We start from the raw sequence: 19,048 nt of genomic DNA, 5'->3' as shown, positions 1-19,048 counted from the left end.
CAGACTTTTGTACAACTGCTGGGAAGGTTGCGAACATGGCCGAAGGCGGCAACCCTTTGGGGAGGGGATTTTAACACGCATCTGGATCCGAGCCTTGATAAATCCAACCCACATGGGGCGCGAACCATCAAAATAGCGCAGTGTGTTCGCGACGCTATGACGGAGTTGGGGTTGGTTGATGCTTGGCGACTACGCAATGCTTCTACTAAGATGGGCTCGCATATTACTCCAGCACACAATAGTTGGTCGCGGTTAGACTATTGGTTATTAAATGAAGAAGCTAATGGATGGGTAACAAATGTACATAACTTGCCACGCACCCTTTCAGATCACAATCCGATACTGTTGGAAATCCAAATCCCAGCTAACACACACTTCCCTTTTACGTGGAGGTTTCGAGCTGAGTCCTTACTTGATCCTGTGCACGAGGACACTATGAGACAGGCAATAATATAGTATTTTGAATTGAATGTGGGAACGGTGGACAATCCGGCCGTCTTGTGGGAGGCATACTTGGGGTCTGTATTAGCACAACCTCAGGTATCTTGAAGGATATTAGGGGTCAACTCACAAAGACTGAAAAGCAATTGAACGAGTTAGAAACACAATATATCGACAACCCGACATCGGCTCCCCTTGACAGACTTCAGATTTTATTAAAAGAGTATGAAGAGCTATCGGAATCTGAGGCGCGCTGTCGCGTCGTCACGTAGCTAGAGCTTATGGAGAGGCCAGACGACCTGGTAAGAAGCTAGCCGAGACGCTACGATTTAGGGCTGAACACCACAATGCTACTAAAATAGTGGACGATCAGGGGGTGGATTACTACAGGCCACAAGAAATAGTTGAGCAATTTAGGGGTTTTTATAGTAACTTGTACGCCTCACGTGGAACGTGTGAAGAAACTGCTCTGGCTGAGTATCTTGATGATGTCGCTTGTGTGCAGCTGACGGAGGGGGACCGCGAGTACCTTAGTCGGCCTGTAGGAGAGTCTGACATCAAGGAGGCGATCATGTCTTTACCTAATAATAAGGCCCCAGATCCTGACTTGCTCACTTCTGAATTTTACAAACAATATGTAGACCTCATTGCCCCTTACTTGCTAGAGGTGTATGCGGCTGCTCATGACTCTGGGGCCTTAACCATATCCCTTAGACAGGCTCTTATCATTACTCTCCTTAAAAAGGATAAGGATCCAACGTTATGTGAATTGTACCGTCCTCTGTCGTTAATTAATCTGGACGCAAAAATATTGGCAAAGATACTTGCCACTCGACTGCAACCACCACTACCCATCATGGTCTTGCCTAACCAATCCGGCTCCGTGCCGGGGCGCTCTACATCAAACAATCTTCGCACAATATTCGCCATGTATCATATTTTAAATCCTGATCTCCAAGCGGCAGCGGTCATGCTTGATGCATTTGACTCCATTGAATGGGACTATATGTTTCATATCTTGAGGAGAAAAGGGTTTCCCAATGTTCTGCTGCGCGGGTTGCAAGTACTTTATACAGACACATCGGCGAGGGTGAGAGTAGGCGGTCTTACTTTCGAACCCTTCCGAATAGATCGGGGCACCCGACAAGGGTGCCCATTGTCGCCTCTATTATTTGCCATAATGATGGAGCCCCTAGCCTGTATAATATGTCAGCGTCATAGACAGACTGCGCTTAACTTCAATCACAGACCTGTCGGTATTTCTATGTACGCAGACGATATGGTTCTATTCATACGTGATCCACAGACCCAACTCTAGTCGGTACAATGGGAATGCATTAGATTTGGTCGATTCTCCGGCCTCACGGTAAATTGGGAAAAGTATGTGGTAGTTCCGCTAACAATATGCACTCGACCTCCCCCCTTAGAATACCACTTGGTCTGGACAACTGAGCCTGTTAAATATCTGGGTGTTTGGGTGCACCGTGACCCAGAGATAGGTATTAAAGAAAACTATGGCAGGGCATACAATAATTTGGAAAAGCAGGTAGAAAAGTGGATTCATCTCCCTTAGTCTCTGGCAGACCGGATTGCGGTGATCAAAATGGTAGTTCTACCTCGTTTTTTATACCATTTCTGTAATATTCCAGTTCGCCTAACCAGACACTTCTTTGCCATGATTAAAACACAACTTTTAAAATTAGTGCAGGGAGGCAAACAGGCTAGAATCAGCTGGTCCACGTTGACGCTCAAATATGCCAGAGGGGGATTTGGAGTGCTAGATTTGTATATTTATTACCTGTGTGCGCAGGCTCAATACGCCTACTATTGGTTCAAGCCACATGACTTTACTCCGCATTTAGCGGTCGGAGACGCGCATCCCATACCATTGACAGGAATAATCACGCATGTCAACAGGGGAACGCCTAAACAGGAGATCAACCCTATAGACATCACAGTGGCGGTGTGGAAGGCCATTGGAAGGATGGCCGGCAAGCTTCCTCTTTATGTGTCGGCGCTACCGCTGGCTGGACACGCAGCTCTATCTGTAACACAGGAGGGGAGGCTGGCCCTATTAAAGCTTTGAAGGACGTAGAAATCACACACATGCGTGACCTATACCCAGATGGTTCATACATAGACGGCATTGACTTAGGATTTATCACTAATCCCACGCCACTCTTTCTGTACACTGCATATTGCCTAAAGCGTGCCCTGAGAAGCCACTACACGTCATTTCCTGTAGAACCACCATCTCTCTTAACTTTGCAGCTTCTGATTGTAGCTCCCACCAAAAAGAAGCTAATCAATAGTCTGTACAAAGCGGTGCAGGAGGAAATACTGAAGGGGGTAGATCAAAGCCTTGAACGCTGGAACTCTTTTTTAGAGACCCCAATAACGCTGAAAGAATGGGAAAAAATATGCACTCTTATGGGAGACTTTCGCCCAACGGAAACCTATGAATTATTCATTTTAAGTTTATTCATCAAGTGAATCATACTCCCCTAAAATTGTACAAAATAGGACTTCGCGACTCGTCTCAATGTAAGAGGTGTGGGCAGGGTGAAGCTGACTTTTATCATCTTGCGTGGAACTGTGCAGCAGTTTTTACTTATTGGAAAGAGATACTCAGCCGTATACACATAATGACAGGGGCCATACTTCAGTGTACACTGGTAACATGCTTGCTTTGTTACACACCTCAACTAAAAGGAGTGATGGGCAGATATATTTGAATTGCCTTTCTACTGGCAAAAAGAAGGGTGGCTATGACTTGGGAGAGCAGACTTAGTCCTCAAATTAATAGTTGGATTAGAGATTTAATATACTGTAAAGAAACTCTTGAACTGTACGCTGAGGAGCTACCTATTACATCCAGGCCTAAGGAACATCTGGGAGCCGCTAAGGCAGTATATGCTGACTCATAACTTGAACGAAGTCACATCGCCCTGAACTGTAAGTTTCGTGCTGCACTAATTTGTGAATTTTACTGGTTTAACTGATGGTGAATGTCTCGATCTGTACTGTAACTCGACGTGCATTAGATACAAGACTGTTGCTTGTGGTATTTTTGATTTATGCGCCCTGCGAGGCAGAAGGTATGCCGTTTATTGCCTCAATATGAAACTTAATAAAGAGATTTGCAAAAAAAAACAAATCTTCAGGAATCCACATGCAATTGGCTAAAAAAAAGTGCATTAATATCCTCATTGCAGCTTCATTTTTACAAACCCCAAAAGAAATACAGGTATAAAGCGCAAAAAATAAATATGGATTAATATAGATGAACATGGCTGAAATATAAATCCTATAATACAGGGCACCACAAGCCCTGGTAAATACACACCGGTTAAGCTAAACAGTTGGGACTCACGAAAATAGGAGATGTGCAGCCAGATATGTGTGAAATGCAAAAAGAACAGTTGATGGGTAGAATGCAGAACATTGTCGTACATTCACCCCAGTACAGAGATCTGGGCCTAAATCAATCGTGGTTTGTTTTTTTTGCTCCCCATGCCATTCCAGTTTGAACCCATCCCTATGCAAATCAGTCTTGACCCTGTGTGGGAACAGTCCAGACAGAACTGCCAGGCCAGGTCCTCCCTGGACTGGAAACAAACATCCTAGGACCGGTTTCGGGTTTTCAACCCTCATCAGCCAGGATAGCTTGACTTCCAGTGGCATAGAGAGCACGGGACCCACGTCTGGGCATACCCGTCCTACTCGGGATGACAAATGCAAAAAGAACAGTTGATGGGCACAACAATGTCATACATTCGCCCCAGTACAGACATATGGGCCTAAATCCATCGTTTCTTTGCTCCCCAGGCCATTCCAGTTTGTGTGGGAGCACAGAAGCACTGTTGCACCTTCTTGTGCACTGTCCCAGACTCTGAATAGCTGTTCTTGATGCACACTAATCTATCCCTCCATTCCCAGCGTATATCCTTACAGGTAAAAATGCCCAGGCTTCTCATTGACGGGGAAATTGAAGACTCTGCCCTTGTGTGCTACTGAGCACTGTATAAGCACAATATGGGGTAAATCCAGAATGTGGAACTGGCAGACGGGCAGGCTTTTAAAGATTATGGGTCTTAATCGAAGAAGGAAAAATTGTCTTTTCACTTGCCCAAAAGTTAGAGGCTTGTACATCTATTCCCTGAATTGCTTTTCAGCAAATTTATGAAACCTACGTGCCCTCAATATCTGAGAATCATACCATCAGACTGCTCTCAATCGCTTGCTGGCGGACCATCAGACCAAGACGCAGCTAACAGGAAATACATAGGGCATTGAGTCACCTAGGGAGTAGTATGCATGATAGGACCAGTTTTTGTTCAAACTAGATGTGTTATGGCATTGAAATCCCTGGAGGAGGAGGTTAGCTTTGGTTGATATCCAGTTGCATTATTTTTCCTTCCTCGCTGGCTGCTTGATTTAAGCGAGTGGATGCGTCAAGGCCTATAAATATGTATTTAAAAAGAATGGATCCTACAACAACCAAGTGCTCATGAAAGTCTTTAGCAGGTTTGGTGTCAAGAACCCAGGCTTAAAAGAAGACAAACCAACATGCAGCCAGGGTATGGCACACTGGTCAGTTACCTAGCAAGCATTTATCCTGGTTAAAGTGGATGGCAGGAATGTCTAAGGAAATGCATAGAAAATACTCTAGGCAGCATTGGCACAGAAAAAGCATATAAAACACTTTTTATATGCTCGACCAGCTCTCGACCCTGGTTGAACTACCAAACATCTGAGCAAAATAGAAAGTTCTATTTTACCAATATGCATTGGCGTCAATCATTAAAAGCAACGTGGATCAGAGCACCTGGTTCTCTCTGAAACATAAGGTCTCTGAACTTTGCAGAAATACTTTAAATAGATCAGAGCGTGTGTTGAGGAGAAACTTAAGATACTACTAAGCAAATCCCCACACATAAAATTACAAATTACAAAAGTTCGAAAGTATTTAACAATGTTAGAGCTTTTCTTACCGATATTTCTTAATTGTAGGATCTTCTTGACCGTAGAAATCTTGCTGTTGATGTGAAAGCACAAATCTCCCAAATCTGCAGATGCCATATCTCCTACAGCACAAACATATTAGTTGTTCAAAACTAAGTAAAAATGGTAAAGGAAATTGGGAAATGAAAGTGAAGGAACAGCTAGTTACTTTGAACCTATGGCATTTAAATGTAAATGTGGTTTAATAAGTGACAGCCAATCACATAAAATGTACCGATACTGGCATTTGAATAGTACACATTCTACCAATGTGAAGCTTTATAGTTGTTTTGGAAGTTTCGTGACTTTAAACATGGATTCCCTTGTCACCATCAAACACTCAAGTCTGATTGCACATATGTTGATGTATTGGAAAGAGATTAATTAGGTTCTTAACAGGAGGTTTATGATTAATGAAGCACTGTGGCTGTGTGTTCAGAATGCATGAGCATAGTGGGCAATAAGCACAGAGGGTTCATGCATGTTTACTCATACAGCAACTCTACAGGATAGTGGGAAAGAGGATAAAAGCTGGTACTGTAGACTTCCTCTTGTAACAATCACAGGAGCACACAGAAATACCTGATAAAAGATTTAACACAAGATTTAACACAAGAGTTTATCACTTAACTAAAAAAGCGTTTGTAACTGTCCCACAAAACATTTTGTAAATAAGGACCAAGAATGGCTTAAATTATACATAGGTAGAACCATGCCACAACAGGTAGTACAGTAGAGGAATATCCACACAACTATAAACATTGACACAATATATCTAGAAGATGTTCATGAGCATTAAATAGTTGTGCACATGCAAAGGATCTCGGAACACTTTTAAAAATTATAGATTTACTGAAAACGCAGTTAAGATAATGAATTGAAACAGAAAAGCAACTGAAATTTGCAGCTTGTGGTTAGGACCACAATTCAGAACCCGCACAACATTTATGCAAAGTGTAACTTACACAACAGATGCATTGCTCATGACCCACACTTGATGCGACAGATACAATTACAAATAATGTAAATAATTGTACTGATTAAATTAAATACCACATAATTACCCATAACACTATGAAAGAGATGATTATGAATGTAGTATTATGTATCGGTTTGAGTATGTGTTGTTATTTAATTACATTGCGGTTTTAGGTGTTGCTATTTATTGGTATAAATATTGTGACATCATAGGCACTGCAAGGCAATGCACAGCACGGTTTGAAAATTAAGTACATCATGAAAAAACACTGAATTTCACAGGAAAAAATACAGTTAAACAAGCATTGACAAATGCAATAGGTTACGCCTATGTGATTATTAATAACTTTATTTTTTTTTAACGTTTTAGCTTGGTGAGCAGTTGAGCAATATAAGTGAAAGAAACACCGATAAAGTGTTATGAATTGTTTTCGGCCTCTGCAAAATCTAATCATTTTGTCATTGTTTTTTAGGCAAGTTCCACAGCAGAACTAGCTGTTGTGCAGCAAGTCTTACAGTTAAAAAAATAAAGTGCAAACCCATATTGGAAACATGAGGCTGCAGTACCGTGGCAATAGTAAAGGCGATTGATAACAGCTATGCATAATCCACTTCTAGACTTTTATGTGACAACCCAATGCATTTTATGTGATAAAGTAATGCTTTGTTTCTATAGATCTAATTAGACTAACATACCTGAAAAGAGCAATTTGCAGGTGAAATGTTCAGGACTGAAGTCAGTGTGTGGCGTCCTGGAGTTAGGTGGTCGCCCTGGTGCTGTTGCGACGACCTGTCACTACCGGCGCATATTAAGCACAGCTCCTAACGGTATAATTCGTCTAGGTCCTCCAAATGCATTCAAAGCATTCATAATTAAAATGGCCCAATGCGGTTAATAAATGAAGTAATTGTAAGTTATAGTGCAATCTATGGAACAATATGATTCGTAATCATACTAAGCCAATTCAGGCATCGGTGCTCTATTGAGATTAGACAATATGCCCGCTTATTAATGTATACAAATTGACACCACCCAACATAACACATATAAAGGTTTATTTTCATAAGTGTATAGTATAAAACTAACTGTTAAAAATATGTCCATGTGCACCCTGCGTTTATTCTATGTGTAGATAGAATTGTACCACATCACAACGCCAGTGACTTGTTTCTTGCATGCGGTTATTATTTCAAGATTGTTTTATTGTGTACATACATTTTTTATCAGTAACATTGGTTTCAATATAAAACTTTCAATCAGTCAATCAACAGTATTTGTGGAGCACAACACTGTCACCCCTAAGAGTATTTGGGTGGTGGGGAGCTTGTACATTTTACCTTTGGTGGGATTTAGTCACTCTCTCGCAGCGCTAAGAGAGCTGCAGGTGAGCATGCGCTCTATAGATCCCTGTTAACATAACATAAAGTCTCAGGCGAGCCAGGACTTGAGTTTCTTTCTGAAGCCTGCCAGGCAGGGTGTCCTGGGAAGAGGCGCTGGGTGGCGGGAAGAGGAAAACGGCAGAAAGAGGGCAAGAGACGAGCAGAAGAGCAAAACAGAGGGCAAGAAACGAGCAGAAAAGAAAACCAGAGGGCAAACAATTAACAGAAAAGGCAAAAATAGGGCAAGAAACGAGCAGAGAAGGCACCAACAGAGGGCAAGAAACGAGCAAAGAAGGCACAAACAGAGGGCAAGAAATGAGCAGCGAAAGCACAGAGAGAAAGAAACGAGTAGAGAAAGCACACAGAGAAAGAAACAAGCAGAGAAAGCACAAACAGAGGGCAGCAAGCGACAAAGCAGCAAGAGGGTAGCGGACTGCGGGCAAGCTGGACAGAAGACCTGTCGCAGGGAGAGCTGGCGTGAGGACCTGCACATTGGGACCTCTATTAGGTAGGCCCTGAGGGGATGGAAGGTGCTGGGTGACTGGAGGAGAGAACGGCAAGAAACTAGTTGAAAAAAACAAAAAGAGGGCAAGAAACAAGCAGAAAAGGCTGTGCAGGTGAAACCTAATCACAAGCAAATCACAATCACAGCGCAAGCACTGTGTAGACGAAAGCTGAAAAGGCTGCATTGTAGTTTTACAATAAAAAATTGCGCAAAAGCACAAACTGAAGAAAACCAAGGTAAGGTGATCCAAAGGGTGATGATATGGAGACCACTCTTGTCGAGCATAATAAGCAAAAGAGAAAAGGGCGAAAATCAGGAAACAAGGAGTTAGAACATTTTTAAAGACAAGGATTTAAAAGTGGGGCCACTGAAACACAGAACAGCTGAATTTGAAAGGACTTCATGTGATACAATCAAAAGAGCCACAAAAGCTTATATAGAGCTCAAATTTATGTTATACATAAATAAAGCCTGCATCTAAAACCAGTTACATGGGGTGCAATCAAAAACAAGTGATCAATAATAATAGGAAAGGTGTTGAAACCATAAAATTTACAATAACGGAGAAAAGTCGCCCGTGTGGAGTATTATTCAATTAACATTATAGTTTATGAGAAAGTGCAATATGACATCGTTCGATTTGAAAAGTGAAAACAAAGTGAACCATATATATAAAAACTATGTGAGACTTCCATAGGGACGCAGAAACAAGTGGAACGGTTTGTAACGTTACTCACATACCGAAAGTAAAATCAAAGCCGCTCTTGTGGCAAGAAAAAGTGGATCAATAAAGCTTATTGTCAACACCCAATGTTTTCAACAGACCATGAACAGCACATGAGTCATAACGCTTCTAATATGCAGAAATAAACGACAGAACAGCTATTGCGCCAAGAAAAAGAGGGTATATAAAGCTAAATTACAAAATATATATTATAACAGACAAGGAGTATAAACAAAGACACATTTGCTTCCACTGCTATTTCGAAGAGAGGAACAACAAAGCCGCTGGTGCAGCAAATAAACTAAAAGCGAGAAACTTAAGTAAGTAAATAATTCTTTTGCAGGCAATATAGCTATTAGGGAAAACGCTGCTCACTAAAAAAACATACAAATGAGAAGCCTACTGGAATGATAACTGCATCAGCTTGAAATGAAGAGGTGTGTAACACCCTTACTCTCATGAACGCAGTTTTTAAGCTCATGGAGAGAAATCACATGAGTAGTCATGTAACCAGAAGCTAATCAAAGCTGAAAGGCTGACTATACAAGGGTGTAGATCTTATAGTGACAGCAGGGGTGCAGACGTTCTACCGAAGTGGCTGAAACAATCCTTGGGCCACAGAACACTGATAAGAGAAACACACAAGGAACAACTGGAAATAGTATGCTACAGCCAATAGAAATGAAGGAAAAGTGTAAGTGGCAAGCACAGGAACTAGTGAAAAGCAAAGGAGGGATAAAGCCCCTTTTAAATACAATAGATTTGTAGGTGAAATCTAAAAGTTCTATTTTTAGCTAAAAAGCAACAAACCACTGAAATTCATTGGATACAGCTAACCAGGCACACAACACATGCCTAAACTCATGGGGCATATGTACGAGGAAGTGGCGGAGTAAGGCATTAGCCGTCATGGCTTAACGCCTCACTCCGCCACCTCTGAAACGCAAAGCTGCACCATATTTACAAGGATATGGTGCAGCCCTGCGTTTCCCCCTGTGCTGACGCTACACTTAGCAGTGTAGCACCAATGCAGGGACCCTTGCACCATAGTGCAAGGGTGTCTGCGTGCAGGGGAGGATTGATTATCCTGCATTCCTGCACATAAACAATCCTAAAATGCCATTTTGTCACTTTTGTGTGTGCTGCTTCATGCAGCACACATGAAAGTCACAAAATGACATTTTGTTTTTTACAGATTGTTTATGTACAGGAAAGGGAACCTTCCTGTACATAAACAATCCATGGCAGTTTGCTTTTTCCAAGTGTGCTGCACAAGGCAGCACATATGAAAAAAGCAAAAACGAGGAAAAATAATGTATTTCTCCTCTTTTCGCCAAATTAAGACCAGGTTTTCTCTGGTCTTAATTTTGGCGCTGCCTCCTATGTACGCTGCCCTTGTACATAGGGGGCAGCGTCAAAATCAATGGGTGTTGCACTGCCCACCCCTTTCACGCTAACCATAGCGTGAAAGGGGGCCTTACTTACAAAGTCTTACCGCTGCCTTGTAAATAAGGCTAAGCCCCTATCGCCATCACGTCGGAAAAAGTGACGTTGTGGTGGCGATAGGGGCTTGTACATATGCCCCACGGTGTCTGCCATGCTTAAAACATAATTAGCAGAAGCATAACATAGCAGGCGGTGCAAGTTATGTGTAGTGTGGTTTGTTAACCATAACTGGTGTATTTCAGTGGTTTGTCGCATTTCAGCCAGAACCATGACTAAGGTTTTAACTATGTTTTTTTTTTTACACATTCTGTCATTGTATTCATTACATTTGCTCCCTTGCATCACTTTTTGTTACTCCTAGAGCTCCCCAAAAGCCATGCATGGCATCCTCTTCTAAGGTTTCTTATCATGCCACTGTCTCCACTTGTCACTTCTGTCACTTTTGAATACTCAGATGTCCCCTCTCCATATCGGTGATAACACTAGGGCACAATACACCTTCCACTATTTTTTTTCTAAACAGATTTTATTGATTTTCAGATATTCAACCCCACATTCACTGCCTTCGTTGTTGTTCAATCCGAATCTATGAAGTTACATTGTATATGTTAATAGTAGCAGGGCTCGGAAAATCGTAAAAATGTTACTAGACCTTCAGGTCTAGTAACTTTAATAATCTACTAGACCCAACTGTAATGTACTTGCCCGGTGAACTGGTCGCAAATTGAGTGATCCTATGCAAATATTTTGTCTTATGGAGCCGCCATGGTCTTTATTATCATATTAGAGAGCACCTTCAAATATGCAAGTTCACTATTTCTGCTGGACAAAAAAACTCATTTTATTTACTAGACTGAATTTTTGCACCATGTATAACAAGAATCAAGCCCATATATAGGGTACACATGACCCCTGGCTTGCCTCTTAGTTCACTAATAGTATTGTCATCTGGGCAAGAGCAGAAATAATTCTCAGTTCATGTTTAAAAACTCACCTTTCATAAACATATTAGCAAAGCATGATGTGGTAGTGCACTGTCATTTACAGATAGCATATTTTCCATTGAAATGGCCACAAAGCTTTTCCACTAACATGTAGTTTTACTGATAATAGCGTATAAACAATGTTTGGAAATTGGGTTTGAGCATAAATATTTAAAATTTGCACATCACCAAGTAAAGTGTTCTAATTTGTTTTGATCCTATAAAAATATTTTTTTCACCACAGAATTACAAAATGGGTCTTCATAACTAGAGAAATATACTTGAAATGTTTCAACAGTTCACTTAGCTATTTCAGTGTTAGAAAAAAGCCTGACATCTTACAGCCTTTCATTTAACATGCTTTGCACAGTTCAGTTGTCACACAGTTCATGTTACAAAATCCTGTAACTTAAGTCATAGAAAGAAAAATAAATGTATGAAGACAACCCAACTTTTGACCTCTGTCTCTCAAAGCCAGCAAATGTGACAAGATAACAAGATTTAAAGGCGTTTTTATTGCTCTTTCACTTTGTGAGCAATAAAGATGGCTTTAAATCATGTTATCTTGTCACCTTTGTTCTGCTTTCAGAGACAGAGGACAAAAGTCATTCTTCCTACATTTACTTTTTGTTCTGTGACTGAAGTTAGAGGATTTTCAACTCGGTGAGTAGTCCCTAAAATAGCTCGTCCTGAATAAATCTTGCTCAGCAATGCAAGTGGAGGAGTGAATTTTTCGAGCCCTAAGTAGACATGGCAATGTCACACAATAATCTCTCAAACGATTCCCCCCTCCCCTCCCTCCCCTCCATGAGTCAGTATACCAGTGTAACATTATCAATAAGCAGTGTGGGTTGTGGAGTGTGACAGCAAATAGATCAAGGGAACGTGGGAGATTCATGAACAATCATTCTTTCTCAATAGGCATGCGGGGATTAACAGACCAGGCCCAAATATGAAAGGCTTCACCTATCAGGAGAAACACATGGCGAACCTGCAGGCAACCCCATAGGTGTGTCCGACTCCGAGTTTGATAAGTTATCTACCAAGCTTGCACTATATCAATTTTCCCCACCCCTCTCTTAGCCTCTCGCAGTAGTCTTCCCTCGCACCCCTCCCATTTTATCATCTCGTTCCTCCACATGTGTATACGGGGGCCCCCAGGTGTTTTCCAATTTCTCTCTAGCTTGGCTAGGACAAACGCGGAGTCTTGCCATTTGCCTGTAACTTTCGTCTTAGACGTGTGGGGGAACCATTCTAGCAAGCAATGCCCCAGGGTATGGGGGACCTCTTTCTCGATAATCTCCTCGATCGTGTGGAGAATATCTTCCCAGAACGCATGCAGTGCGGTGCATGTCCAGAACATATGTAGTATGTGTGCCCTCCCCTCCGCGCATCTACGGCATGCAGTGTCATCTATCTGGAAATACCTACCTATGCGTTCCGGGGTCAGATAAGATCTATGGAGGACGTAGTAGTTAATAAGCTTAAAACGTGCATTCCTGTGGACCTTAAGTGTTCTAGCCAGGATGTTATCCCAGTCCTTCGCCATGATTGGAATACTCAACTCCTCCTCCCACAGGGAGCGCAGTTTTTCCAACGGTTGTTGTTTATCTGTGCACAGCGCTCTGTACAAGCAAGGAACTGTATTTATGGGCCTGCAGATAGAGTAAAGTATAGATGGCTCTGTAGCACCAACGGTTCCGTGCTCCCTGTGTGTCAATATTTCCATATCGCAGATGTTAGCGTTCTATGTAGTAAGAAATGCCACCAGGGCAAGTCGAATTCCGTGCAAAGCTCTTCGAACAGGAGCATCTCGGAATCTCTGTAAAGATGTCCTACTTTCGTCGTCCCAGCCTCAATCCAGTCATCAAGGCCTCGCCAATTGACGCCATGTGGAAGTGCCTTCTCCAAAGGCAGTTCAGGTGAGTAGGGTGTCTTAACTTGTATTTTCTGTAGCCCTCTGTTCCAGCATTTAGCCAGCACTCTGAGTTCCTGCGGGTCAGCCCCAGCCAATCTTTTCACCTGGAGGAACACTCGGAGGAGGTCCAACAAGGGTGGCACAATGGGACCCAGAGGGCGATCTGGGTTTCGCCTCTGTGCCAGCCCCCTGATCAGCCACTGCAGTTGGGCTGCGCCCACCAGGCATCACTGGGTGCTGCATCGTTGCCAACGCCACCAACCTACGTCACCCCCAGATGAATGCAATGAGTCCAACTCTTGAAAGAATGCATGCGGGATCCATATGGGAAGCATGCCAAAGAAATAAAGAAGACGGGGAAGGGCCATCATCTTCAGGAGTGCTATCCTGCCCGCTAACGAAAGCAGCAACGTCTTCCAAAGGTTGATGGAAGTCCTAAGCACTTTGAGAGCTCACCCCACGTTTCCTTTAAAGCGGTCAGTCCAATTGTGATATATTCTGACCCCAAGGTAGGTCAAGCACTGTGATTCTCACTGCAGTTGGGCAAAGTCGGCTGGGGGTGTCTGTATTAAACCCCTTCCATTGTCCCCTGAGAATCCTTTGCCAAACCTGTACAACATTGGCCTGAGCCATTAGGACAGCTATGCTGACACCCTATTGTAGCCAAGGTATGGGACACCAATGCCAAAGCATCATCCCTTTTGCTGCTTTCTCATGTGACAGAACTTGCAATATACCATATTACTCATTATGTGATTTTTATCTTAAGTATATGGTCCAATATATTTATGATTGTAAGTGTGGGACACTTTTCTTTTCTACCACAGGACAACCCATCATCCAACAGAACATTCTACATCAAACAACTAACATCCATTAATACACGTATATCCCAGTCAACTATTGCGACATTTTCAACTACACATAGCAACAAGATATACCACACAATCACCAAAACATCACATTAAACTGTTCTTCTCACAATTCCGATATGAAGTATGGGCGACTGCCACTGAACTTCCAACAGCACTTACTTTCCAAAAATGCCTCTTAATCATATCCAGATATATTTATGCTCCGCTACACACAAACTGGACACATTAGACAGGCCTCTTGGTACCATCATGCACACACGACATCAAGGACATACAGCTAGCAAAGAATTGCCACTTCAATAACACTTTCATATGCTTTCACTAAACTACATATTGGTACAATTCACAGGGCATTAGCTTAAAGATAGGTTAAACATAATACAGACTCAAGCACAATACCAGCTCAAAACTATATAATTGGCTAACAACACCCCTTAACATAATGGTCTGATCACACCTGGAATTGGACATTATCAACTCCTAAAGGAACAAATGAAACAGCTCAGTCCTACGCACATAGTTCTCCACAGTGATCACTGATAGTATGAGATACATCACGTTAATGACATTAACGAATATGAATCACTACTTAACTATACAATGGAGAAACTGCTCTTTAAAACCAAACACTAAGACACTACATCACTTTTAAAGGGCGCTCAGACTCCGAAAGCAATTTGGGTCTATGCCACTGCAGGGTACTTTTTAAGGGAAACATGCATACATGGTCACGTAATTTGATATCAACCACAGTAGCTTTCACATACCACACCCACAAGTTCACAATATTTCATTGAAGCCGCATAACCAGTTAATAATGCTACCCAACAAAACAGCCTCCGAAGGCCAAGCAGTGGTCAACTGTTCACCAGAGCAAACAAATTTACAGCCCTTCAGCACAGACATTCATAAACACAAGTCACTAAAAATATCTGGAGAGGATTGTACTAATACTACATGGTTTGTTGTCCAAGACAAACGACATAATACACAGGAATATTGTCTCTACTCGTATACAGTTACATTAGACCTTCTCGACACTGATCTGTATAAAAAATTAAAACACCTACAAAAACACATTAATGGCGAGACAGACCAAGATTTATTAATTACTAATTGTGCGTGCAATGACTACAGTGTTCATCAAGGAATAAAATAACTATTATACTTATTACACCATTGCAATATTTGAAGGTCAGTGGACACATCTGAACATGTTTTCATCAAATAATTTAAAAATATAGTGTTTCATCTTACAGAAATGTAGTGCCCAGCTGACCGCCTTCATCGAAGAAAATTCCGTCCTAGACGCATCCCAGTCTGGCTTCTGCAGCAACCACAGCACCGAGACCGCCCTCCTCGCCCCAACCGATGACATCCGCATGCTGCTAGACCAGGGACACACCGCAGCCCTCATCCTCCTAGACCTCTGCGCAGCCTATGACACCGTCTCACATCGCATGCTAGCCGCCAGACTCCACAACTCAGGAATACAGGGATACGCCCTCGACTGGATCCAATCCTTCCTCTGCGGCAGAACCCAGAGAATCAGACCCCCCCCCCCTTCCTATCCGATCCCACTGACATCATCTGCGGAGTACCCCAAGGATCTTCACTAAGCCCGGCGCTCTTCAACATCTACATGGCCCCTATCGCCGCCATCATCAAACAGCACGGGCTTTGCATCATTTCCTACGCCGACGATACCCAGCTCATCCTCTCCCTCACCAAGAACCCAGAAGGCACCAGACTCTGCTTCCAGGAAGGAATGAGAAGCGTAGCAGCCTGGATGAAGGACAGCTGCCTAAAACTCAACTCTGAGAAGACCGAGGTCATCATCCTCGGACCCTGCACCTCCGCCTGGGACAGCACCTGGTGGCCCTCTGCCATCGGGATCTCACCCACCCAGACAGACCACGCTCGGAACCTCGGCATAATCCTCAACTCCTCCCTCTCCACGAAGCGCCAGATCCACACCGTCGCGTCCACCAGTTTCAACTGCCTCCGCATCCTCTGTAAGACCTTCAAATGGATCCCCCCCGACTGCAGTAAGACGGTCACCCATGCACTCATAACCAGCAGACTAGACTATGGCAACTCCCTCTAAATCGGAATCAACAAAACTCTCTTACACAAACTCCAAACCATCCAGAACGCCGCAGCCAGGCTCGTCCTAGGGACACAGCGCCACGAACATATGACCCTAAACCTACGAAGCCTCCACTGGCTACCCGTCGAGAAGAGGGTCACCTTCAAACTCCTCACCCACGCCTACAAATCCCTCCACAACATCGGCCCCAAATACCTCAACGACCGAGTATGTTTCCACGTACCCAAGAGGAACCTCCGCTCTGCCGGCCTCGCCCGGACAGCGGTCCCCAACATCCGCAGAAACAGAACCGGCGGGAGAGCTTTCTCCTACATCACAGCCAAGACCTAGAACGAGCTCACGGTCAACCTCAGACGCTCCCCAACCCTCGATACGTTCAGGAAGGACCTCAAGACCTGTTCTTCGACTGACTCAGACCTGCTCCCGCCCCACCCCCAGCGCCTTGAAACCATCACGGGTGAGTAGCGCTCTATATAAACCACTGATTGATTGATTGATTGAACTATGGAACAGGTAGGGTCAGAGAATAAAAGGTGTATAGTTATCACTACCCTTTCTCTGTCAGAATAACGTTTGCACGAAGAGCAAGTTTTACCTTTCTGCCCTAGCTCCACTCACCATTCAGCCCATAACCTTTGTTGCAGTCCATTACGCATTCATTTCAGACAGTGTAGTTAGGGTCAATTTCAAACAAGGACTCTGGTCCAGATAAGTGTGACCACTCATCAGAGACATTCGCAGATTCTGAAAACTTGCCACTTAAAAGGCGGAATACTTTATGGCTATCAATTGACCAGCGCAAGTAAACCCTTTTCTGTTACAGGAATGCTAATTGGCTGAAAGGCCAGGGAGTGCATGCCCTTCAAGAAACCAACAAAATGGGAGTTCTTTGTTGTCATATGTATGGAATTTATGCTTGCCGGCCTGAGAGTAGCTGTAGTCACTCGACCACTTCGGTCACCAGCAGACACATTAAGTAGTCTAATATGAAATGGTTTGGAGAAACAACCAGCCCACGTAACTGTGTTTTCTTATTCCTTTTCACTTTAAGCACTTTCTTATTTGGCTTTCGTAGTTGTAGCCTGCTGTTTGCCTTGCTGAAACCTTACAATTCCTGGTTCTAGCTTCCTCAAGCTTTTAAAATCAAAGAGATAAAGTTTTGAGCAGAAATGGTTTGAGTGACAAGCAAGTTGAATGTTGTAAGTCCCTCTTTATCTCTGTGCAACAAGAATACAGTACAACAGAGGGCGTATCAACTGAATTGCAGAAAAGGGTGATTTATATAGATGGAATATGAATGCAGAACCCAAGTTCAGTATTATGTCAGTTATAGTTGGCCCACAAAGGGTTGTCAAAAGCAGATTCCAAGGAGCTACAATGGTATTTTGAAACATAATTATAACACTTTGTATGCATCATAATAAGTTGAGGGTCCCTTTTAGCATTTCTAATGCTCTGCCCACCTCCTTAGAAAAGTTAGGGTACTCCTATTAACATTATTAACATATTGTTATAATAAAATGTGGACCATATATGTCAGCTAATATTAAAGGACCACCCAAAGCACCACATACGAAGTGCAGAGGTTTCAATCATGGCACAATGCAAATATAGAAACGTCACACATAAGCTCACTAAATCTGCCTGCTATGGATATGAAATATAGCCTTACTACCATCCCTCCTGAGTGCAAGCTTTAGCAGACATTCTCATTAAAGATTGCGTCCACATTTTAAATCTCCATATGGTTTAGCTTCCACAACTCCACTCAAAATATGCAGGGTCAGCTAAAGGGTTCAATCGGGATGCCTGTGTTATTGCTTATGTGCTATGGAGGCAGACAACACTGTCGCAGAGGTGACATGCTTATGGGCATTACAGGAAGTCACGTTTGATTGCACCATATTTAATATTCATCTTGTATTTTATGACAGACAGCGGAGAAGCATGTCGACCAGGCAGGGCTGTACTGGTAACCCAAAGCAGCCTTGTCACATTTTCTCAGACCAGCCCCCTACTGTGTATAGTAAGTGCAGCAATTTAGCCTGGCCACTACAAGGATGGTTTTGCCCCCACCCCCCCCAAAGAAAATGTGTGCAAAAATGGGGCAATCTAGAACACATTTTTCATTATATATTCAATTGTATTAGCTTTTAAAGCATAGTAAATGATGACCTTAGAGTGCACCAGGATTCAACAATCTTTGTTGGGGCTCTTAAATAATTCCCACGCTATCACCCTCCAACAGTGCCTCTAATCTCTCCATAGCCCCTCTCTCACATGTATTTTGAATGTTTTAAAGAGCCTCTCATACCAGTGTAGGATATCGGAGCACTTTACATCACCGACAAATACAGAGACAATGAATAATACATGTGTACTGGTAGGCATTTGTTTAAGATTGCTTGATGTGGAGAAGAACAAACCCAGGATTTAAAACTTAACACAGGGTTAGGGTTGGCTTTACTAATAAGAATGTATTTCTACCCAAACAAATCCCTTTTTAGCAACATATGGATAATGAAAGACCCTAAAAAAAATAATACTTTATAACCTGTACCATGTAGTGTGCATGTAGCTCTTTGATGACAGTTTATAGCTCACTGTCCTAGATTACGATTGTGACTTATGAACTGCACCGTGAGAAAATCACCTCCGTGACAAAAGCAGGAACTCACTAAGCT

The 19,048-nt window shown here is 42.8% G+C and overlaps 1 protein-coding gene across 1 annotated transcript in view; it reads right to left on the bottom strand.

Annotated features, from left to right (window-relative positions):
* Positions 1-19,048, bottom strand: part of SKA1 (spindle and kinetochore associated complex subunit 1) — a 101,554-nt gene that overhangs the window by 81,247 nt on the left and 1,259 nt on the right. The window contains exon 2 of the mRNA XM_085629741.1: positions 5,436-5,528. Within this exon, the coding sequence (XP_085485867.1) occupies positions 5,436-5,523 (88 nt within the window). The 5' untranslated portion in view covers positions 5,524-5,528. The remainder of the gene's footprint in view (positions 1-5,435; positions 5,529-19,048) is intronic.

The sequence above is a fragment of the Triturus cristatus genome, chromosome 2_1 (genome assembly GCF_964204655.1).
Source record: "Triturus cristatus chromosome 2_1, aTriCri1.1, whole genome shotgun sequence".
NCBI lineage: Eukaryota > Metazoa > Chordata > Amphibia > Caudata > Salamandridae > Triturus > Triturus cristatus.
Note: the sequence above shows the minus strand (reverse complement) of the source record. Positions and strands in the feature narration are given on the sequence as shown.